The 21,984-nt window shown below is 38.9% G+C and overlaps 1 protein-coding gene across 1 annotated transcript in view; it reads right to left on the bottom strand.

The window, feature by feature from the left end:
• The window catches only part of CRTC1 (CREB regulated transcription coactivator 1), an 871,795-nt gene that overhangs the window by 71,574 nt on the left and 778,237 nt on the right, over positions 1–21,984 (bottom strand). Inside the window, exon 11 of the mRNA XM_053702973.1 lies at positions 21,705–21,785. Within this exon, the coding sequence (XP_053558948.1) occupies positions 21,705–21,785 (81 nt within the window). The remainder of the gene's footprint in view (positions 1–21,704; positions 21,786–21,984) is intronic.

Below are 21,984 nucleotides of genomic sequence, written 5' to 3'. Positions count from 1 at the left end.
GAGCGGATAATTCAGAAACTCTTCTAGCAGAAGAGATAGCCAAAAGGAATAACACTTTCCAGGAAAGTTGTTTAATGTCCAAAGAATGCATAGGCTCAAATGGAGGAGCCTGCAAAGCATTCAAAACCAAATTAAGACTCCAAGGAAGGAGGAGAGATTTATTTAATGACAGGCTTGATACGAACCAAAGCCTGTACAAAACAATGAATATCAGGAAGTTTAGCAATTTTCACATCTGAACAATTTGAGAACACACATCTGGGTGAAGAGACCATTCTCCGGATGTAAAGTCTGACGACTGAGATAATCCGCTTCCCAATTGTCTATACCTGGGATATGAACCGCAGAAATTAGACAGGAGCTGGATTCCGCCCAAACAAGTATCCGAGATACTTCTTTCATAACTTGAGGACTGTGAGTCCCACCCTGATGATTGAAATATGCCACAGTTGTGATATTGTCTATCTGAAAACAAATGAATGGTTCTCTCTTCAACAGAGGCCAAAACTGAAGAGCCCTGAAAATTGCACGGAGTTCCAAAATATTGATTGGTAATCTCGCCTCTTGAGATTTCCAAACCCCTTGTGCTGTCAGAGATCGCCAAACAGCTCCCCAACCTGAAAGACTCGCATCTGTTGTGATCACAGTCCAGGTTGGACGAACGTAAGAGGCCCCTAAAATTATACGATGGTGATCTAACTACCATGTCAGAGAAAGTTGAACATTGGGATTTAAGGATATTAATTGTGATATCCTTGTATAATCCCTGCACCATTGGTTCAGCATACAAAGCTGGAGAGGTCTCATATGAAAACGAGCAAAGGGGATCGCGTCCGATGCTGCAGTCATGAGATCTAAAACTTCCATGCACATAGCTACTGAAGGGAATGACTGAGACTGAAGGTTCCGACAGGCTGCAACCAATTTCAAACGTCTATTGTCTGTTAGAGACAAAGTCATGGACACTGAATATATCTGGAAACCTATAAAGGTTACCTTTGTCTGAGTAATCAAAGAACATTTTGGTAAATTGATCCTCCAACCATGTCTTTAAAGAAACAACACTAGTTGATTCATGTGAGATTCTGCAGAACGTAAAGACTGAGATAGTACCAAGATATCGTCCAAAAAAAGGAAACACCGCAATACCCCGCTCTCCGATTACAGAGAGTAGGGCACCGAGAACCTTTGAAAAGATTCTTGGAGCTGTTGCTAGGCCAAAAGGAAGAGCAAAAAATTGGTAATGCTTGTCTAGAAAAGAGAATCTCAGGAACTGATAGTGATCCAGATGAATTGGAATATGAAGATATGCATCCTGTAAGTCTATTGTGGACATATAATGCCCTTGCTGAACAAAAGGCAGAATAGTCCTTATAGTCACCATCTTGAAAGTTGGTACTCTTACATATCGATTCAAAATCTTTAGATCCAAAACTGGTCTGAATTAATTTTCTTTCTTTGGGACAATGAATAGCTTTGAATAAAACACCAGGCCCTCTTCCTGAAACGGAACTGGCATGATTACCTCTGATAACTCCAGGTCTGAAACACACTTCAGGAAACCCTGAGCCTTTACTGGTTCGCTGGAATGCGTGAGAGAAAAAATCTTCTTACAGGTGGTCTTACTCTGAATCCTATTCTGTACCCCTGAGAGACAATACTCTGAATCCAATTATTTTGGACCAAACTGATCCAAACATCTTTGAAGAATTTTAATCTGCCCCCTACCAGCTGAGTTGGAATGAGAGCCGCACCTTCATGCGGACTTGGGGGCTGGCTTTGATCTCTTAAAAGGCTTGGATTTATTCCAATTTGAGGAAGGCTTCCAATTGGAAACAGATTCCTTTGGGGAAGGATTAGATTTCTGTTCCTTATTATGTCGAAAGGAACGAAAACGGTTAGAAGCTTTAGATTCACCTTTAGGTTTTTTATCCTGAGGCAAAAAAAACTCCCTTCCCCCCAGTGACAGTTGAAATTACTGAATCTGAGAACCAAATAATTTATTACTTTGGAAAGAAAGAGAAAGCAATCTGGATTTAGAAGTCAAATCAGCATTCCAAGATTTGAGCCACAAAGCTCTTCTAGCTAAAATAGCTGAAGACATATCTAACATCAATTTTGATGATATCAGAAATAGCATCACAAATGAAATTATTAGCATGTTGAATCAACTTAACAATGCTAGACAAATCATGATCTGAAACTTTTTGTGCTAAAGTTTCCAACCAAAAAGTTGAAGCAGCTGCAACATCAGCCAAATGAATTGCAGGCCTAAGAAGATGACCTGAATATAAATAAGCCTTCCTTAGATAAGATTCAAGTTTCCTATCTAAAGGATCTTTAAAAGAAGTACTATCGGGGGGGGCGGAGCCAACTGCCTAAGATGGTGGTCGCATGTTGTAGGAGCTCTAGCTTTTAAGTCCGATATTTGCAGTAAAAACTCAGCTATCCATGAGATATTACCACTTTGCTGAGTATCGCTATAAGGTGTCTACATAATGTATCCTGCTAACTGGGACTGGGCACCTATACTACACGTTGATTTCTAATATCAGCATGCAAGAAGAGCATGGACATGCAACCTATAGGAGCAGATGTGGAAAGACAGAAAACAGCCATTATAAAACCTTCAGCTCATAAGGATCGCAGGGTGACCCGGTATTAATCCCCAGAACACTGAAACAAGTTACCACAGCAGTCCTAGAAGCTATCTCAGCTGCGATATTGCTGATTCCGAGTAAGGAAGATTTGGAGTCAATTGCTCTGGACTATATCGAGGCCTCCTTCCAGCTGATAGAAACATACCTGAGTCAGATTTCAGCCAAACCCCCTCACACCCGTATATCTGTCTCCCAGTTTCACCAGAGCAACGGACTACACCAACCGGGTAGAAATAGACAACACACAGCTCTTTTGTGCACGGTTGAGAAAGAGGTACTGCCTTATACCGCGCTGCTGACTTGGCAAAATCAGGCTCAGCAAGGGGGGGTACCGGTCAGTCGGAGTCCCTGCTTCCCTAGCATTACTAGAAAACCTGGCTTCCCTGGCGCTAGTGGTGAACATGGAGCGGCACTAGCAGTTAACCTGAGAAGCGGCGCTGGATTGTTTTACTTACATACCCTGGAGGGGGCCCTTGAGAAACCCGAGAGCTCTGGAAATAGAGAATTGTCCCGCTTCCTGACCGCACATCCAGCTCTAGCTAGTGAGTCTCATGCCCTCAATATAACTTGCCTACATTGGATGACCCGATCGGGGACGGCTGGTCCGCCCGATGTGCCATGTGTGCAACTCTGTGGGAGACAGGTGCCAGAAGCTGTTTCGGCATCATCAAAGACTTATAAGGGCCGAATGACACCAGCAGCGGGAGGCCAGCTAAATTACATTCAAATCTACTACCCACCACTCTTTGGACAGACTGGCCTTAGGCGCGGCATTGGATAATGGTGAGAGGTGACTGGCCCCGCTATCAGTGACTTTATCAGCCCATCACTCTGATATCGGCTAGCACTTTCCTAGTAGCTATGCAAAAGCTTATGGCAAACCATCAATCACCATGTTACAGACTTGTTTCTCTCTTTTTAATTTCTTTTTTGAGCTACCGACTTTGTTTATTTCCTCAATAGAATACCAGAAACAGTTTTAATGGACAGTCTGTATGTTTATTATATTCTTGCTGTATGAGTTAACTTACGGTAATTTTAGCCTTGCTCATGCTGGTGTCTTAGTTAAATGTGGAGTGTCTATAATTTTAGGGATGTGAGAAAATAATTAACACCTACTTTGTATATTCAACTTCAGAATATTAACCTAGATTTATCTCTTTCAACTAATGACTTTTGGAAGGTAGAGGTGACCTTTGATATTTACCTAGAGCTAGACTGCAACCTCTATGATTGTATCTCAGAGTTATAGCAGGCTTACATATATTACAGCTATCCCCAGAGAGCTTTGGTATAGCTTCCAGACAGGGCGCACCGCGGCCAGCGGCCGGGGCGGCGTGGCGCCCACTTTACACTACTGTACAGCTATACAGAGACTTTTAGATCTAGCCTTCTACTATAGCAGGGAAATTGGGATCTATGCAAGTGTTGATTATACACGGCAGTTTAAACACTTTTATTGTGATCTCATAGTCATAGCGAATGTATATACACTTTAAGCTAACCCACTTCGAATCTATTCAGCTGATACCTATCTAGTCTCCATCCCCATATACTTCCAAAAATCTGGAGCCAATCTGACATGTTGAGTCCTAACCGTGATTTTATCATGATTGGCTTTTCCTGCTTTATCTTATATTTAGCGCATCTTGTTCAATTTATCACCCCTCTCCTACTGGTAATGCACCTCCCTACACCAGAGGGTTACTTACGTTATATCACTTGCAGGCATGGTTACTCTGGCACCTTGCTTGCTCGTATATACTAGATATTAGCACACTCTATTGACACCCTGAGCTATGATTTCATACATACTAGCTACTAATATATGTCTCATAGCTGGTCTGTCCTGGATGGGATGACGGTACATATGAGCTTTAGCAACGGATAAACATGTGACTGCTTCTTTAACGCAGGGCCAGCCGATTTTGCTTTGTTTTATCATATTTTACTTATAAGGTTTGGATTTGTGTTGTAGACACCTGCTGCTTTGTTTGCGCACACAAGGGGGCTCATGAAGTTCAAATTTACTGTTATACTTGTACAAGTTTCCATGTTTAATCCAGTGGAGCTAGACTGCTAACTTTCTGTTTATTCCTCAGCTTTGACCGCCAGATTACAGGGGCGAGCATATATGTCTTCCATAATAACATTTCCCATATCTGACTAGCTGACCTACAATAAGCTTAATTTCTCATAAAAATTAACACCTCTATCCATTATAGTACCTCGCATAGACCTTTTATTCCTTGAACCTAATACACTCACTATCACCTGTACTGCCTTAACTTTGATATAAAGGAAAAAGATGTAGGAACATATAACATACACCCTTAGGCCCTTTGAGTATTCAAAACTACCACCTCCCCCCCCCACCCCCACACCTATAAAAAATATACCTCCTGACCCAGGAGATTTAACTACACGACTTATCTTGCCTATGTCGCACCCTGTTTATTCCTATTTACTTATTTTACCATGTTAGTTTTACCAGCTCTACCACACTATTAAATCCACTTGTTAAGTTATATTTTTATACATAGCATACCCACATACTTACTAAAAATAATTTACTCTATCATATATCTCGCCAGACAGATATCCTACCATACTTGCATATCACACCCCACTATTTAACCAGAAACGACATTTGTCGACGTTGCTTGAAATATATCTTGTTAATCTACTAAGGAGAATCTGTCGATGTTGTTTAAAATATATCTTGTTAATTTACTCTATCATATAATTATAGAAAAGAGGTTCCTGACTCTTCCATAGTACAGCCTATGTTGTTGATCTTATGTATTTGGATGGTAGTGGTATATGTGAAATGTACCATTTGTGCATGTTTTGTACGATACTTTTTGCATAAGCTGTATTGGTTTTTCGCACAACCTCAATAAAAATCTTTAAAAAATAAAAAAAAATAAAAAAAAATAAAAATAAAAGAAGTACTATCTTCCGTAGGAATAGTAGTACGTTTAGCAAGAGTGGAGATAGCCCCATCAACTTTGGGGATCTTTTCCCAAAACTCCAATCTAACTGCTGGCAAAGGATACAATTTTTTAAACCTTGAAGAAGGAATACAAGAAGTACCAGGCCTATTCCATTCTTTAGAAATCATATCAGAAATAGAACCAGGAACTGGAAAAACCTCTGGAATAACCACAGGAAGTTTATAAACAGAATTTAAACGTTTACTGGTTTTAATGTTAAGAGGACTAGTGTCCTCCATATCCAATGTAATCAACACTTCTTTTAATAAAGAACGAATATACTCCATTTTAAATAAATAAGAGGATTTGTCAGTGTCAATATCTGAGGCAGGATCTTCTGAATCAGATAGATCCTCATCAGAGAAGGATAAATCAGTATGTTGACGGTCATTTGAAATTTCTTCAACTCTATGAGAAGTTTTAAAAGACCTTTTAGTTTAATAGAAGGTGGGATGGCAGACAAAGCCTTCTGAATAGAATCAGAAATACATTCTTTTAAATTTACAGGTATATCTTGTACATTAGATGTTGAGGGAACATCAACAGGTAATGAACTACTACTGATGGATACATTTTCTGCATGTAAAAGTTTATCATGACAACTATTACAAACCACAGCTGGAGGTATAATCTCCACAAGTTTACAACAAATGCACTTAGCTTTGGTAGAACTGTTATCAGGCAGCTGGGATCCAACAGTGAATTCTGAGACAGGATCAGATTGAGACATCTTGCAAATGTAAGAAAAAAAAAACAACATATAAAGCAAAATGATCAATTTCCTTATATGGCAGTTTCAGGAATGGGAAAAAAATGCAAACAGCATAGCCCTTTGACATTGAAAAAGGCAAGAGGCAAATAAAAATGGGGTCTTAAATAATGAAAATATTTGGCGCCAAGTATGACGCACAACAAACAGAAAAATATTTTTGGGCGCCAAAAACGTCACACTCGCGTCACAGATGACAACCTTGTGAAGGACTTGGCATCAACTAAGATGCCGGAAATTACGAACTTGCGTCAATGAACGTAACTTTGCGCCCAAAATTCTTGCGCCAAGAATGACGCAATAAACTTTGTCATTTTGCGCCCTCACGAGCCTAATTCTGCCCGCAAATTTAAAAGACAGTCAATTTGAAAAAGAGACTATACCCCAGGTAAGAAATACATTTTTATAAAAAAGCATTTCCCAGATATGAAACTTACAGTCTGCAAAAGGAAATATACTGAAAACCTGAATCATGGCAAATATAAGTACAATACATATATTTAGAACTTTATATAAATACATAAAGTGCCAAACCATAGCTGAGAGTGTCTTAAGTAATGAAAACATACTTACCAAAAGACACCCATCCACATATAGCAGATAGCCAAACCAGTACTGAAACGGTTATGAGTAGAGGTAATGGAATATGAGAGTATATAGTCGATCTGAAAAGGGAGGTAGGAGATGAATCTCTACGACCGATAACAGAGAACCTATGAAATAGATCCCTGTGAGGAAAACCATTGCATTCAATAGGTGATGCTCCCTTCACATCCCTCAGACATTCACTGTACTCAGAGGAATCAGGCTTAAAAAAATGCTGAGAAGCGCATATCAACGTAGAAATCTTAGCACAAACTTACTTCACCACCTCCATAGGAGGCAAAGTTTGTAAAACTGAATTGTGGGTGTGGTGAGGGGGTGTATTTAAAGGCATTTTGAGGTTTGGGAAACTTTGCCCCTCCTGGTAGGAGTGTATATCCCATACGTCACTAGCTCATGGACTCTTGCCAATTACATGAAAGAAAATTAGGTTTTATGTCCCTTCAAAACTTGTAAATGTTAGGGCATATGTTAATGCTTAGGGTGTGCTAGATGGCAACTTCATCCTTAAAAGGGACATTCTAGTACAAACTATTAGAGTGCTCTTTAGCTCCAACAGTTATCTAGGAAACTTTATTCATCATTTGTACAAAACAACACATTATGCTTAAGCAGAACTCTGACACAAATGATCTAACTATGCTGAAATTTAACTGACTAGAATGGAGTTATAGAGGAATGGTAGTCACTCTTAAACATGTCGGAGGGAGAAGTCAAACAAGTCAATATACTCACCAGTCTTGAATATGGTTCTATGATAATGAGAAAAATTAAAACCTCTAAATAATCTTTGATTGGGCTGCGATTATTCCTCGAAAATAAGTTTTACAGTGGGATACACACTCTTTCACTCTTGTACTACATTCATATTCTTAATTTGTTTATTAAGAGAGAAAAATCCTACACCAACATGCTCAGAAACTGAGCACAAGCAGGTCAGGAATGGAAGGAGGAGTCCTTAAAACTTTTGGGAAGTTTAAGCTACTCTAGGTGCACAAAGCTTTATACTCAACCATCAAGAATCATGGTAATGCAGACATGTGAGAGAAATTCTCATTAATCCTCTACCTAATGGTTCAATTTGTATAATATTAATATTACCAGTCAAAGTGCTCCAGCACTACTGAATTTGTAAAATAGCAAAAACATAATTTATGTAAGAATTTACCTGATAAATTAATCTTTCATATTGGCAAGAGTCCATGAGCTAGTGATGTATGGGATATACATTCCTACCAGGAAAGGGCAAAGTTTCCCAAACCTCAAATGCCTATAAATACACCTCCCACCACACCCACAACTCAGTTTAACGAATAGCCAAGTAGTGAGGTGGTAACAAAAAAAGGAGTTCAAAAAAAGCATAGAAAATTAGGAACTGGAAATATAATTGTGCTTTTATACAGAAAAAACATAACCACCATAAAAAGGGTGGGCCTCATGGACTCTTGCCAATATGAAAATGAATTTATCAGGTAAGTTCTTACATAAATTATGTTTTTTTTTCATGTAGTGATGTATGGGATAGAAATACCCAAGATGTGGAAGTCCAGAGAAGAGTCACTAGAGAGGGAAGGATAAAATAACAACAGCTATTTCCACTGAGAAATTAAAGGGACACTTAACACCTGCTTAAGATTTTCTGAACTAACTGTTGCTGAGGAATCAAAATAAACTAATACACTGTTCTCAATGCTGTATGTTCATCTTACTATAAAACTCTTCATGAAGACTCCTCATATTTTCTATGCATATAGACAGCTTGTGTTTTCCTATGCAGGGTGCCATCTTGTAACGCACGTTCATTTCAGGCACTGCAGTCACATGACATGTGTGCACGGCAGCTTCTCACTGATGTTATAGAAGGCAGTCAAATTGTCAATGGTAATTCACTGTAATGCAAAGCATGCATTACAGTGTATGAGGACAAAGATCTATTTTATATTTGTAATACAGTAATTGCATCTTCTTTTATCAAGCATATTTTAAACATTTTATGTACTGAACATACCCACAATCTGTGTGTTTCAATGTTCACTAAGTTCAGTTTCAATCGCCCGATGTTCAGAGGCAGAGGGGAGGTGGGAGGAGGGAGGGGGAGAGTCTAGAAGCCGTTTTTTTAACTCACTGTTATTCAATTCTCTACAATATCTAAGGAGAAATTTCTCTCTTTGTGTTCCAGGAATTTACTTTTGTTTTCATAATCATATTATTTTAATTATCAAACAGCACCACACTTTTTATATAGCATAAAAAGTATGGTGCTGTTTGATAATTAAAATAATATGATGGTGAAAACAAAAGTAAATTCCTGGAACACAAAGAGAGAAATTTCTCCTTAGATATTGTAGAGAATTGAATAACAGTGAGTTAAAAAAACAGCTTCTAGACTCTGCCCCTCCCTCCTCTCCCCTCTGCCTCTGAACATCGGGCTGGCAATTAAAACTGAACTTAGTTATAGCAGTGAACAGTGAAACACACAGACTGTGGATCTGTTCAGTACATAGAATGTTTAAAATATGTTTGATAAAAGAAGATGGAATTACTGTATTACAAATATAAAATAGATCTTTGTCCTCATACACTGTAATGCATGCTTTGCATTACAGTGAATTAACATTGACAATTTGCCTGCCTTCTATAACATCAGAGAGAGAAGCTGCCATGCGCATCACATGACTTGGGTGCACACATGTTTCAAGACGGCACCCTACATAGGAGAAAGCAAGCTGTCTATATGCATAGAAAATATGAAGAGTTTTCATGAAGAGTTTGTAGTAAGATGAACATACAGCATTGAGAAAAGTGTATTAGTTTATTTTGATTCCTCAGAAAAAGTTTAGAAAATTTTCAGCAGTTGTTAAGTGTCCCTTTAAATCCACACAAAAATTAAGTTTTTCTTAAAAAAAAAACAAATCAAAAGCAGTAGAATCAAACTGAGACAGCTGCCTGAAGAACTTTTTACCAAAGACTGCTTCAGAAGAAGCAAAATACATCATAATGGTAAAAACAATAAAAGTAAGCAAAGAAGACCAAATTACTGATTTGCAAATTTGATCAACCAAAGCTTCATTCTGAAAAAGCCCAAGAAATGGCGACTGAACTTAGAAGAATGAGCTGCAAATCTCTGAGGCGGAGCCTGCCCTGCCTCCAAATAAGCCTTGAAAAACAAAAGCTTTAACGAGGATGCCAAAGAAATGGCAGAGGCTTTCTAACCTTCTCTGGAATCAGAAAAACAACAAAGACTAGAAGTCTTCTGAAATCCTAGTAACCTTGATATAGAATTATAAAGCTCTTATCACATCCAAAGGATGTAAAGAACTCTCAAATAATTCTTTAGGATTAGGACACAAAGAAGGAAACACAATTTCTCTACTAATGTTGTTCAAATTCACAACCTTAGGAAAAAAGAAGTCCACAAAACAACTTTTCTAGATGAGAAAAAAAAAACAGATAAGGAGACACACGAGAGCTCTGACAAATCAGAAACTCTTGTAGCAGAAGAGATAGTCAAAAGAAACAACACTTTCCAAGAAAGTAGATAATCTTCAAAGAAAATATAGGCTCAAAAGAAAGAGCATACAAAATCTTTAAACCAAATAAGACTCCAAAAAGGAGAAATTAATAAATGAATAGGCATGATACCAACCAAAGCCTGAACAACACAGTGAATATCAGGATGTTTAAACAATTTTTCAACAGAAATTTGTCCCTTCAAAAAATTTGCAGCCAAACTTATCAAAACCATCTTGAAAAAAATGTAAAATCCTTGGAATTCTAAAAGAAAGCCAAGAGAATTTATTAGAACACCACCAAAAAATATAGGTTTTCCAAACCTGATAATACATGTTCCTTGAAACAGACTTATAAACCTGCAACATAGTGATACAAACTGAGTAAGAGAAACATCTATGACTAAACACTAATCAATTTCCATACCATCAAATTAGTATTTTGAGATGCCGAAGGAAAAATAGCCCCTAAAACAAAAGGGCTGAGCAAAGAGAAAGCGGACAAGGATGGCAACTGGACATCCGAACAAGATCCATATACCAAACCTGTGAGGCCATGCCGATGCTATCAGAAACACATGACACTATTCCAATAAGATCTTGGAAATCACCCTTGGAAGAAAAAAACAGAGGTGGAAAGATGTAGTCAGGTTGCAAAACCAAGACACTGCTAATGCATCCACCATTTCTGCCTGAGAATCCCTGGACCTGAAAAGGTACCTGGGAAATTGAGAAAACACATCTGTATAGAGATACCACTCTCCCGGTAGTAAAGACTGACAGCTGAGATAATCCACCTCCCAAATGTATAGACCTGAGATAAAAAATTGTAGAAATTAGACAGGAGATGAAATCCATCTATGAACGTATTCAAGATACTTTTTAATTGCTAAGGAACCACGAGTCCCTATTTGTTGATTGACATATGCCACACTTGTGATATTGTCTGTCTGAAAGCCAAAAAATTAAACGGTCTCTCCTAAAAGAGACCAAGCCTGAAAGAGCTCTGAAAATAGCACAGTTCTAAAATATCGATTGGAAACCTCGCCTCTTGAAGTTTCCAAACCCCTTGTGCTGTCAGAGACCCTCAGACAGCTCCCCAACCTGTAAGACTTGCATCTATTAAGAATACAGTCCAGGAAGGACGAACAAAAGGTGGCCCCCTCAATAAAATGATGATAGACTAATCACCAAAACAGAGAGAGTAGAGTGTTAGGATTGAAGAATATCAACTGTGATATCTGAAAACAATGCCTGTATCATTGATTCAGTATGCACAGCAAAAAGAGATCTCAGATGAAAAACGAGCAAAGGGAACCACGCCCGATGCTGCAGTTATGAGACCTAAAACTTCCAAGCACATAAGCCACTGAAAGAAATGTTCTAGACTGTAAGTTAGACAGGCTAATGTAAAATTACAATTTACTTTTGTCCGATAAAGACAAAGACATGAACACAGAATCCATCTAGAAACCCAAAAAGAAGTGACCCTTGTCTGAGAAATCACAAAACTGTTAGTTAAATTAAATCTTCCAACCATGTCTTGAAGAAACAAAACTTAGTTGATTCATGAGAGATTCCAATAAAAGAAAAGTCAGTATATTTGAATAATGCTCTTTCATATGTATGTATTGGGTACTTGTAAAGCCGGCTACTCATTTTATCAACCTCAGAAGGATGAAAGGCTAAATGGACCTTGTCGGGGATTGAACCTGCAACCCTCAGGTTGTTACAGAGCTCAGCCACAGTGCATTAGCATGCTGAGCTATCTGTCCGGCATTAATAAAAGAAAAGTTTAAGCTAATACCATCTAAATAAGGAAGCATAATACCGTACTGTCTGAATACAGAATGAAGGGCACCAAGAACCTTTGAAAAGATTCAGAAAGCGGTCGATAGAGCAAATGGAAAAGCGACACATTGGTAAAGCTTATCTAAAAAAAGAGAATCTCAGAATCTACAAGTGATCTGAATGAAATAAAATATGAGGATAAACATCCTGTAAAATGGAGTGGACATGACCTTGCTGAACAAAAATGCATAAAAGTCCTTATAATCGCCAACTTGAAAGTTGAGACCCTAACAAAACAATATAAAAGTCTTCAGATCCAAGATTGGACTGAATAAACCTTTCTTCTTTGGGACAAAGAATAGAATTGAATAGAAACCCAAACCCTGTTCCTGCTAAAAGAACTGGTATAATCACTCCTGAAAAAAATTATTTGAGTGTACTGAGAAAGAAAGATTCTTCCCATAGGAGGTCTCATTCTAAAAATCTATTCAAACCCCAAAAATAATATAGATTTTGGACTGAGTACATCCAAAAACTATTTAATCTGCCCCCCACCAGAAGGACTGGTTTGAGAACTGCACCTTCATGCAGTCTAATAATTAGTAATTATATAGTGTTTTTCTTCCAGAAGGATACAAAAAAACGCTTCTTCAGTGCTTACACTCTGAGTTAACCAAATTAGCAGCTGATAAAAACAGTTATTATTACCCAAATAAATGGTACACAATAAATTGACTTTAGAAGGCTGAAGGGCTGTATTAAAGGGACACTGAACCCAAATTTTTTCTTTTGTAATTCAGAAAGAGCATGCAATTATAAGCAACTTTCTAATTTATTCCTATTATCAATTTTTCTTCGTTCTCTTGCTATCATTATTTGAAAAAGAAGGCATCTAAGCTTTTTTTTGGTTACCGAACTCTGGACAGCACTTTTTTATTGATGGATGAATTTATCCACCAATCAGCAAGGACAACCCAGGTTGTTCACCAAAAATGGGCCGGCATCTAAACTTACATTCTTGCATTTCAAATAAAGATACCAAGAGAATGAAGAAAATTTGATAATAGGAGTAAATTAGAAAGTTGCTTATAATTTTATGCTCAATCTGAATCACGACAGAAAATTTTTTGGGTACAGTGTCCCTTTAACCCTGCCGGGATATGAATCTATGACCCTTTGATCTAGAACAAGTGTTTGTACTCGGGACATTCACCAACTGATCTACATCACCGGACTTAAAGTAGGGCAGAAAAAAACAAAATTTATGCTTACCTGATAAATTCATTTCTCCTGTAGTGTGGTCAGTCCACGGGTCATCATTACTTCTGGGATATTATCTCCTCCCCTACAGGAAGTGCAAGAGGATTCACCCAGCAGAGCTGCTATATAGCTCCTCCCCTCTACATCACCTCCAGTCATTCGACCAAAGGACCAACGAGAAAGGAGAAGCCCAAGGGTGTAGTGGTGACTGGAGTATAATCCAAAAATTTTTTAGCCTGCCATAAAAAACAGGGCGGGCCGTGGACTGACCACACTACAGGAGAAATGAATTTATCAGGTAAGCATAATAAGGCTTCTGTTGAACAGATTTGCAAGGCTGCAACTTGGTCTTCTCTTCATACTTTTTCCAAATTTTACAAATTTGACACTTTTGCTTCTTCGGAGGCTGTTTTTGGGAGAAAGGTTCTTCAGGCAGTGGTTCCCTCCGTATAAAGAGCCTGCCTGTCCCTCCCGTCATCCGTGTACTTTTGCTTTGGTATTGGTATCCCAGAAGTAATGATGACCCGTGGACTGACCACACTTAACAGGAGAAAACAAAATTTCTTAAAGGCCCAAGTGGAAGCCACAGCTCTAGTAGAATGAGCTGTAATTCTTTCAGGAGGCTGCTGTCCAGCAGTCTCATAGGCTAATCGTATTATGCTACGAAGCCAAAAAGAGACAGAGGTAGCCGAAGCTTTTTGACCTCTCCTCTGACCAGAATAAACGACAAACAGGGAAGACGTTTGACGAAAATCCTTAGTTGCCTGTAGATAAAATTTCAGGGCACGGACTACATCTAGATTGTGTAGCAGACGTTCCTTCTTCGAGGAAGGATTAGGACACAAAGATGGAACAACAATCTCTTGATTGATATTCCTGTTAGTGACCACCTTAGGTAGGAACCCAGGTTTAGTACGCAGAACTACCTTGTCTGAATGAAAAATCAGATAAGGAGAATCACAATGTAAGGCAGATAACTCAGAAACTCTTCGAGCCGAGGAAATAGCCATTAAAAACAGAACTTTCCAAGATAACAATTTGATATCAATGGAATGAAGGGGTTCAAACGGAACACCCTGTAAAACATTAAGAACTAAGTTCAAACTCCATGGCGGAGCAACAGTTTTAAACACAGGCTTGATCCTAGCTAAAGCCTGACAAAAAGCTTGAACGTCCGGAACTTCTGACAGACGTTTGTGTAAAAGAATGGACAGAGCTGAAATCTGTCCCTTTAAAGAACTAGCGGATAACCCCTTTTCTAAACCTTCTTGTAGAAAAGACAATATCCTTGGAATCCTAACCTTACTCCATGAGTAACTCTTGGATTCGCACCAATATAAGTATTTACGCCATATTTTATGGTAAATCCTTCTGGTAACAGGCTTCCTAGCCTGTATTAAGGTATCAATAACTGGCTCAGAAAAACCACGTTTTGATAAAATCAAGCGTTCAATTTCCAAGCAGTCAGCTTCAGAGAAGTTAGATTTTGAAGTTTGAATGGACCCTGGATCAGAAGGTCCTGTATCAGAGGTAGAGACCAAGGCGGACAGGATGACATGTCCACTAGATCTGCATACCAAGTCCTGCGTGGCCATGCAGGTGCTATTAGAATCACTGATGCTCTCTCCTGTTTGATTCTGGCAATCAATCGAGGAAGCATCGGGAAGGGTGGAAACACATAAGCCATCCCGAAGGTCCAAGGTGCTGTCAAAGCATCTATCAGAACCGCTCCCGGATCCCTGGATCTGGACCCGTAGCGAGGAAGCTTGGCGTTCTGACGAGACGCCATGAGATCTATCTCTGGTTTGCCCCAACGTCGAAGTATCTGGGCAAAGACCTCCGGATGAAGTTCCCACTCCCCCGGATGAAAAGTCTGACGATTTAAGAAATCCGCCTCCCAGTTCTCCACTCCCGGAATGTGGATTGCAGACAGGTGGCAAGAGTGAGACTCTGCCCAGCGAATTATCTTTGATACTCCCATCATTGCTAGGGAGCTTCTTGTCCCTCCCTGATGGTTGATGTAAGCTACAGTCGTGATGTTGTCCGACTGAAACCTGATGAACCCCCGAGTTGTTAACTGGGGCCAAGCCAGAAGGGCATTGAGAACTGCTCTCAATTCCAGAATGTTTATTGGAAGGAGACTCTCCTCCTGATTCCATAGTCCCTGAGCCTTCAGAGAATTCCAGACAGCGCCCCAACCTAGTAGGCTGGCGTCTGTTGTTACAATTGTTCAGTCTGGCCTGCTGAATGGCATCCCCCTGGACAGGTGTGGCCGATAAAGCCACCATAGAAGAGAATTTCTGGTCTCTTGATTCAGATTCAGAGTGGGGGACAAATCTGAGTAATCCCCATTCCACTGACTTAGCATGCACAATTGCAGCGGTCTGAGATGTAGGCGTGCAAAAGGTACTATGTCCATTGCCGCTACCATTAAGCCGATCACCTCCATGCATTGAGCTACTGACGGGTGTTGAATGGAATGAAGGACACGGCATGCATTTTGAAGCTTTGTTAACCTGTCTTCTGTCAGGTAAATCTTCATTTCTACAGAATCTATCAGAGTCCCTAAGAAGGGAACTCTTGTGAGTGGAAAGAGAGAACTCTTCTTTTCGTTCACCTTCCATCCATGCGACCTTAGAAATGCCAGTACTAACTCTGTATGAGACTTGGCAGTTTGAAAGCTTGAAGCTTGTATCAGAATGTCGTCTAGGTACGGAGCTACCGAAATTCCTCGCGGTCTTAGTACCGCCAGAAGAGTACCCAGAACCTTTGTGAAAATTCTTGGAGCCGTAGCCAATCCGAATGGAAGAGCTACAAACTGGTAATGCCTGTCTAGAAAGGCAAACCTTAGATACCGGTAATGACTTCTGTGAATCGGTATGTGAAGGTAAGCATCCTTTAAATCCACTGTGGTCATGTACTGACCCTCTTGGATCATGGGCAAAATTGTTCGAATAGTTTCCATCTTGAACGATGGAACTCTTAGGAATTTGTTTAGGATCTTTAAATCCAAGATTGGCCTGAAAGTTCCCTCTTTTTTGGGAACTACAAACAGATTTGAGTAAAACCCTTGTCCTTGTTCCGACCGCGGAACTGGATGGATCACTCCCATTAATAAAAGATCTTGTACGCAGCGTAGGAACGCTTCTTTCTTTATTTGGTTTGTTGACAACCTTGACAGATGAAATCTCCCTCTTGGGGGAGAGGATTTGAAGTCCAGAAGGTATCCCTGAGATATGATCTCTAACGCCCAGGGATCCTGAACATCTCTTGCCCAAGCCTGGGCGAAGAGAGAAAGTCTGCCCCCTACTAGATCCGGTCCCGGATCGGGGGCCCTCGATTCATGCTGTCTTAGGGGCAGCAGCAGGTTTCCTGGCCTGCTTGCCCTTGTTCCAGGACTGGTTAGGTTTCCAGCCTTGTCTGTAGCGAGCAACAGCTCCTTCCTGTTTTGGTGCAGAGGAAGTTGATGCTGTTCCTGCTTTGAAATTACGAAAGGAACGAAAATTAGACTGTCTAGCCCTAGGTTTGGCTTTGTCCTGAGGCAGGGCATGGCCTTTACCTCCTGTAATGTCAGCGATAATCTCTTTCAACCCGGGCCCGAATAAGGTCTGCCCTTTGAAAGGTATATTAAGCAATTTAGATTTAGAAGTAACATCAGCTGACCAGGATTTTAGCCACAGTGCTCTGCGTGCCTGAATGGCAAATACGGAATTCTTAGCCGTAAGTTTAGTTAAATGTACTACGGCATCTGAAATAAATGAGTTAGCTAACTTAAGGGCTTTAGGTTTGTGTGTAATCTCATCTAGTGTAGATGATTGAAGTGTCTCTTCCAGAGACTCAAACCAAAATGCTGCTGCAGCCGTGACAGGCGCAATACATGCAAGAGGTTGCAATATAAAACCTTGTTGAACAAACATTTTCTTAAGGTAACCCTCTAATTTCTTATCCATTGGATCTGAAAAAGCACAGCTATCCTCCACCGGGATAGTGGTACGCTTAGCTAAAGTAGAAACTGCTCCCTCCACCTTAGGGACCGTTTGCCATAAGTCCCGTGTGGTGGCGTCTATTGGAAACATTTTTCTAAATATCGGAGGAGGTGAGAACGGCACACCGGGCCTATCCCACTCCTTAGTAACAATTTCAGTAAGTCTCTTAGGTATAGGAAAAACATCAGTACTCGCCGGTACCGCAAAATATTTATCCAACCTACACATTTTCTCTGGTATTGCAACTGTGTTACAATCATTCAGAGCCGCTAACACCTCCCCTAGTAATACACGGAGGTTTTCCAGCTTAAATTTAAAATTTGAAATATCTGAATCCAGTCTGTTTGGATCAGAACCGTCACCCACAGAATGAAGTTCTCCGTCCTCATGTTCTGCCACCTGTGACGCAGTGTCTGACATGGCCCTAATATTATCAGCGCACTCTGTTCTCACCCCAGAGTGATCACGCTTGCCTCTAAGTTCTGGTAATTTAGCCAAAACTTCAGTCATAACAGTAGCCATATCCTGTAATGTGATTTGAAATGGCCGCCCAGATGTACTCGGTGCTACAATATCACGCACCTCCCGAGCGGGAGATGCAGGTACTGACACGTGAGGCGAGTTAGTCGGCATAACTCTCCCCTCGTTGTTAGGTGAAATATGTTCAGTTTGTACAGATTGATTTTTATTTAAAGTAACATCAATACAATTAGTACATAAATTTCTATTGGGCTCCACTTTGGCATTAGCACATATAGCACATGTATCTTCCTCTGAATCAGACATGTTTAACACACTAGCAATAAACTAGCAACTTGGAAATGCTTTTCAAGTAATTTACAATAATATGAAAACGAACTGTGCCTATAAGAAGCACAGAAACAATTATGACAGTTGAAAATAAATACACAAATAAACGTTTTTTATCACAGTCAACTACAATCTTCACAGCTCTGCTGTGAATGATTACCTCCCTCAAAACAAGCTTTGGAGATCCCTGAGTTCTGTAGAGATGAACCGGATCATGCAGGAAGAAAAATGAACTTCTGACTGAGTTTTTTGATGCGTAGTAAAAGCGCCAAAAATGGCCCCTCCCCCTCACACATAACAGTGAGAGAGATCAGTAAACTGCTTTAATTTAAACAAAACTATTGCCAAGTGGAAAAAATAGTGCCCAAAACATTTTTTCACCCAGTAACTCAGAGAAATAAACGATTTTACATGCCAGCAAAAAAACGTTTAACCTCAATAAATTAATTGTTATTTAAAACCTATTGCAAGTCCCTGCAAAATAGGTTAAGTCTATGCATACAGTATAAATCCAGTGAAGTACCATTCCCCAGAATACTGAAGTGTAAAATATACATACATGACAGCCTGATACCAGCTACATCTACTGCATTTAAGGCTGAGTTTACATTATAACGGTATGGCAGGATTTTCTCATCAATTCCATGTCAGAAAATAATAAACTGCTACATACCTCTTTGCAGATTAATCTGCCCGCTGTCCCCTGATCTGAAGTTTACCTCTCCTCAGATGGCCGAGAAACAGCAATATGATCTTAACTACTCCGGCTAAAATCATAGAAAAAACTCAGGTAGATTCTTCTTCAAATTCTACCAGAGAATGAATAACACACTCCGGTGCTATTATAAAATAACAAACTTTTGATTGAAGGTAATAAACTAATTAAAATCACCACAGTCCTCTCACACATCCTATCTATTCGTTGGGTGCAAGAGAATGACTGGAGGTGACGTAGAGGGGAGGAGCTATATAGCAGCTCTGCTGGGTGAATCCTATTGCACTTCCTGTAGGGGAGGAGATAATATCCCAGAAGTAATGATGACCCGTGGACTGACCACACTTAACAGGAGAAACACTAAACCTTCAAAAATAGTGGAGAAATAGAAATCAAACAAATTATTATTCTAACAAGCTAGAGATAATACAAATATATTTGAAATCATAATATTAGATATAGTAAACATAATAAAATGAATACATCAGAGGTAAATAAACAGTTATATACTTGAGAATCTAAAACTGCTTATGCTAACTGTTCAAAAACAAAAAGGTTGAAAAAAAACCCAGTAATGTCAGCCACAGATAAGGCTGAGCTGACAATAAACAGTACGTGAATATGCTCTACTAAGGTTATATTCAAACTCTGAAGAATCCTAAAAATAAGTACCAATTTCCATAGAAATAGTAGTACAGTCCCAAAAGGGAATCAGGATAAACAATTATTTAGAACATAATACATAGTATTGTGAATAGGAAAAAATCTCAGGAGCAAACTAAAATCTTAAAATCCAGATTTTAAAATAACAGTTAATAAGAGGACTAGGCTCCTAAAATCTAAACATAACACATTTTCCTTAACAAAGAATGTTCAAATGAATAATAAGGAGAATTTTTTAGCAACTCTGTCTCTGATACAGGATCCTTTGAACCAAAGAAAGCCTTCATCAGTAGAATAAACTTAAGTATGCTGTCAGTCAGAACAAAATTAATTAAATCTTAATTTTAAAAAGACCTTGTAAGTTTACTTAAAGGCATAATAGCAGTCATAACCTTTTATGATATAAGCAATAACATGTGATGTTTGCAGATGAAATCAAGTACATGAACTGAATAAGTAAAAATAGTAAAATGTCATTGTATATGTAGAAACATTACTAGCATAAAATATGATAAATGACACATAATTGAGCTGAAGAAATAGCTTAATAATGAAAAAAAAACCACACTTAGCTTTGTAGAATTGTGTTTCAGGGAATTCATAGTTTCTACAGTAACATCAGAGTTAGGATCAGAATGAGACATCTCGCAAAATGTAACAGAAAAAGGAAAATAACATTAGGCAACACATTCAATTTCCACAATGTAACAGATTCAGTAGATAGAAAAACCAAGATAGTATTTTATTTTTAAACAAAAAATAAAATAAAAAAGCAAGCATAATAGCTTTCAAAATTCATGAAAACAGCGAGGAATAGAAGTAAAATAACTAAATGTTGGCGCCAATAATGACGCAGTACGCAAAAGGAAGTTTAAATTTTTTGGCGCAAAATTAACACCAGAAAATGACAACTCAGGTCATAACAAACGCGATTTTGCGCCAAAACAACTAGTGTCAACAAAGACGCAGCAAATGACAAAATTTGCGCCTTCAGCAAAAAAATTTTGCGCCAAGAATAAAGCATGTTGCGTCCTCGTGAGCCTAGATTTGCCCGCGAAAAAAATAAAAAACAAGTCAAATTTGAAAAAGACAGAAACACAGGTAAGAAAAAAGTTTAAATAAACTTCCCAAACATGATTCCTATACTGAAACTGTTTAGACTGCAAAAGGGAAATATACATAGACCTGACTCATGGCAAATAAGTAAAATACATATATTTAAAACTTTATATTAATACATAAAGCGTCAAACCATAGCTGAGAGTGTCTTAAATAATGATACAATACTTACCGAAAGACACCCATCCACATATAGCAGATAGCCAAACCAGTACTGAAAACTAACAGCAGAGGTAATGGTATATAAGAGTATATCGTCGATCTGAAAAGGGAGGTAGGAGATGAATCCCTACGACTGATAACAGAGAACCCTTGAAAAGATTTCCCATAAGAGAAACCATAAAATCAATAGGCGATACTCCCTTCACATCCCTCTGACAAACACTGTACTCTGAGAGGAATTGGGCTTCAGAATGCTTAGAAGCACTTATCATAGAAGAAAATCATAAAAACTAAGCACAAACTTACTTCCCCACCTCCATAGGAGGAAAAGTTTGTAAAGTTGTGGGTGTGGTGGGAGGTGTATTTATAGGCATTTGAGGTTTGGGAAACTTTGCCCCCTCCTGGTAGGAATGTATATCCCATACGTCACTAGCTCATGAACTCTTGCCAATTACATGAAAAAATGACATTTACATAACTCAAACATAAATCATAAGTACAAGTAAGAAAAGTTTGTGGACTGCTACCAAGGACACTAAAGACGTATAGAGTATCAAGTACAGTATCATTATAATATATAACACCCAACCTTTAGATTTCTTAATGCTAAAAGCTTTAGTGAGAAAGAGCTTCAAATTTTGTAAATAAAGTGTTGACTAACCTGGTGAGACAGAGCATTTGTCTGCCGTGCTGTCATTTGCTGGTCATAATAATCTCCAAACACGCTACCTAAAATTGAATGCTAAAAACAAAGCAAAAGTTAGAATTTTTGCTTAAAGTTTGGAATTCCATTCTTTATAAAAATGCACACATCTAGAGCAAATGGGGGAACAGTGGATGGGAATTCTGCACCCCTTAATCATATATCAGTAAGGAAGGCATATCTTTATATAAATATGGTTTGAACTTTGAAGTTATTTGCCCACGGTTGGAAAGTGATA

Source organism: Bombina bombina, chromosome 2, assembly GCF_027579735.1.
Source record: "Bombina bombina isolate aBomBom1 chromosome 2, aBomBom1.pri, whole genome shotgun sequence".
Classification (NCBI taxonomy): domain Eukaryota; kingdom Metazoa; phylum Chordata; class Amphibia; order Anura; family Bombinatoridae; genus Bombina; species Bombina bombina.
Note: the sequence above shows the minus strand (reverse complement) of the source record. Positions and strands in the feature narration are given on the sequence as shown.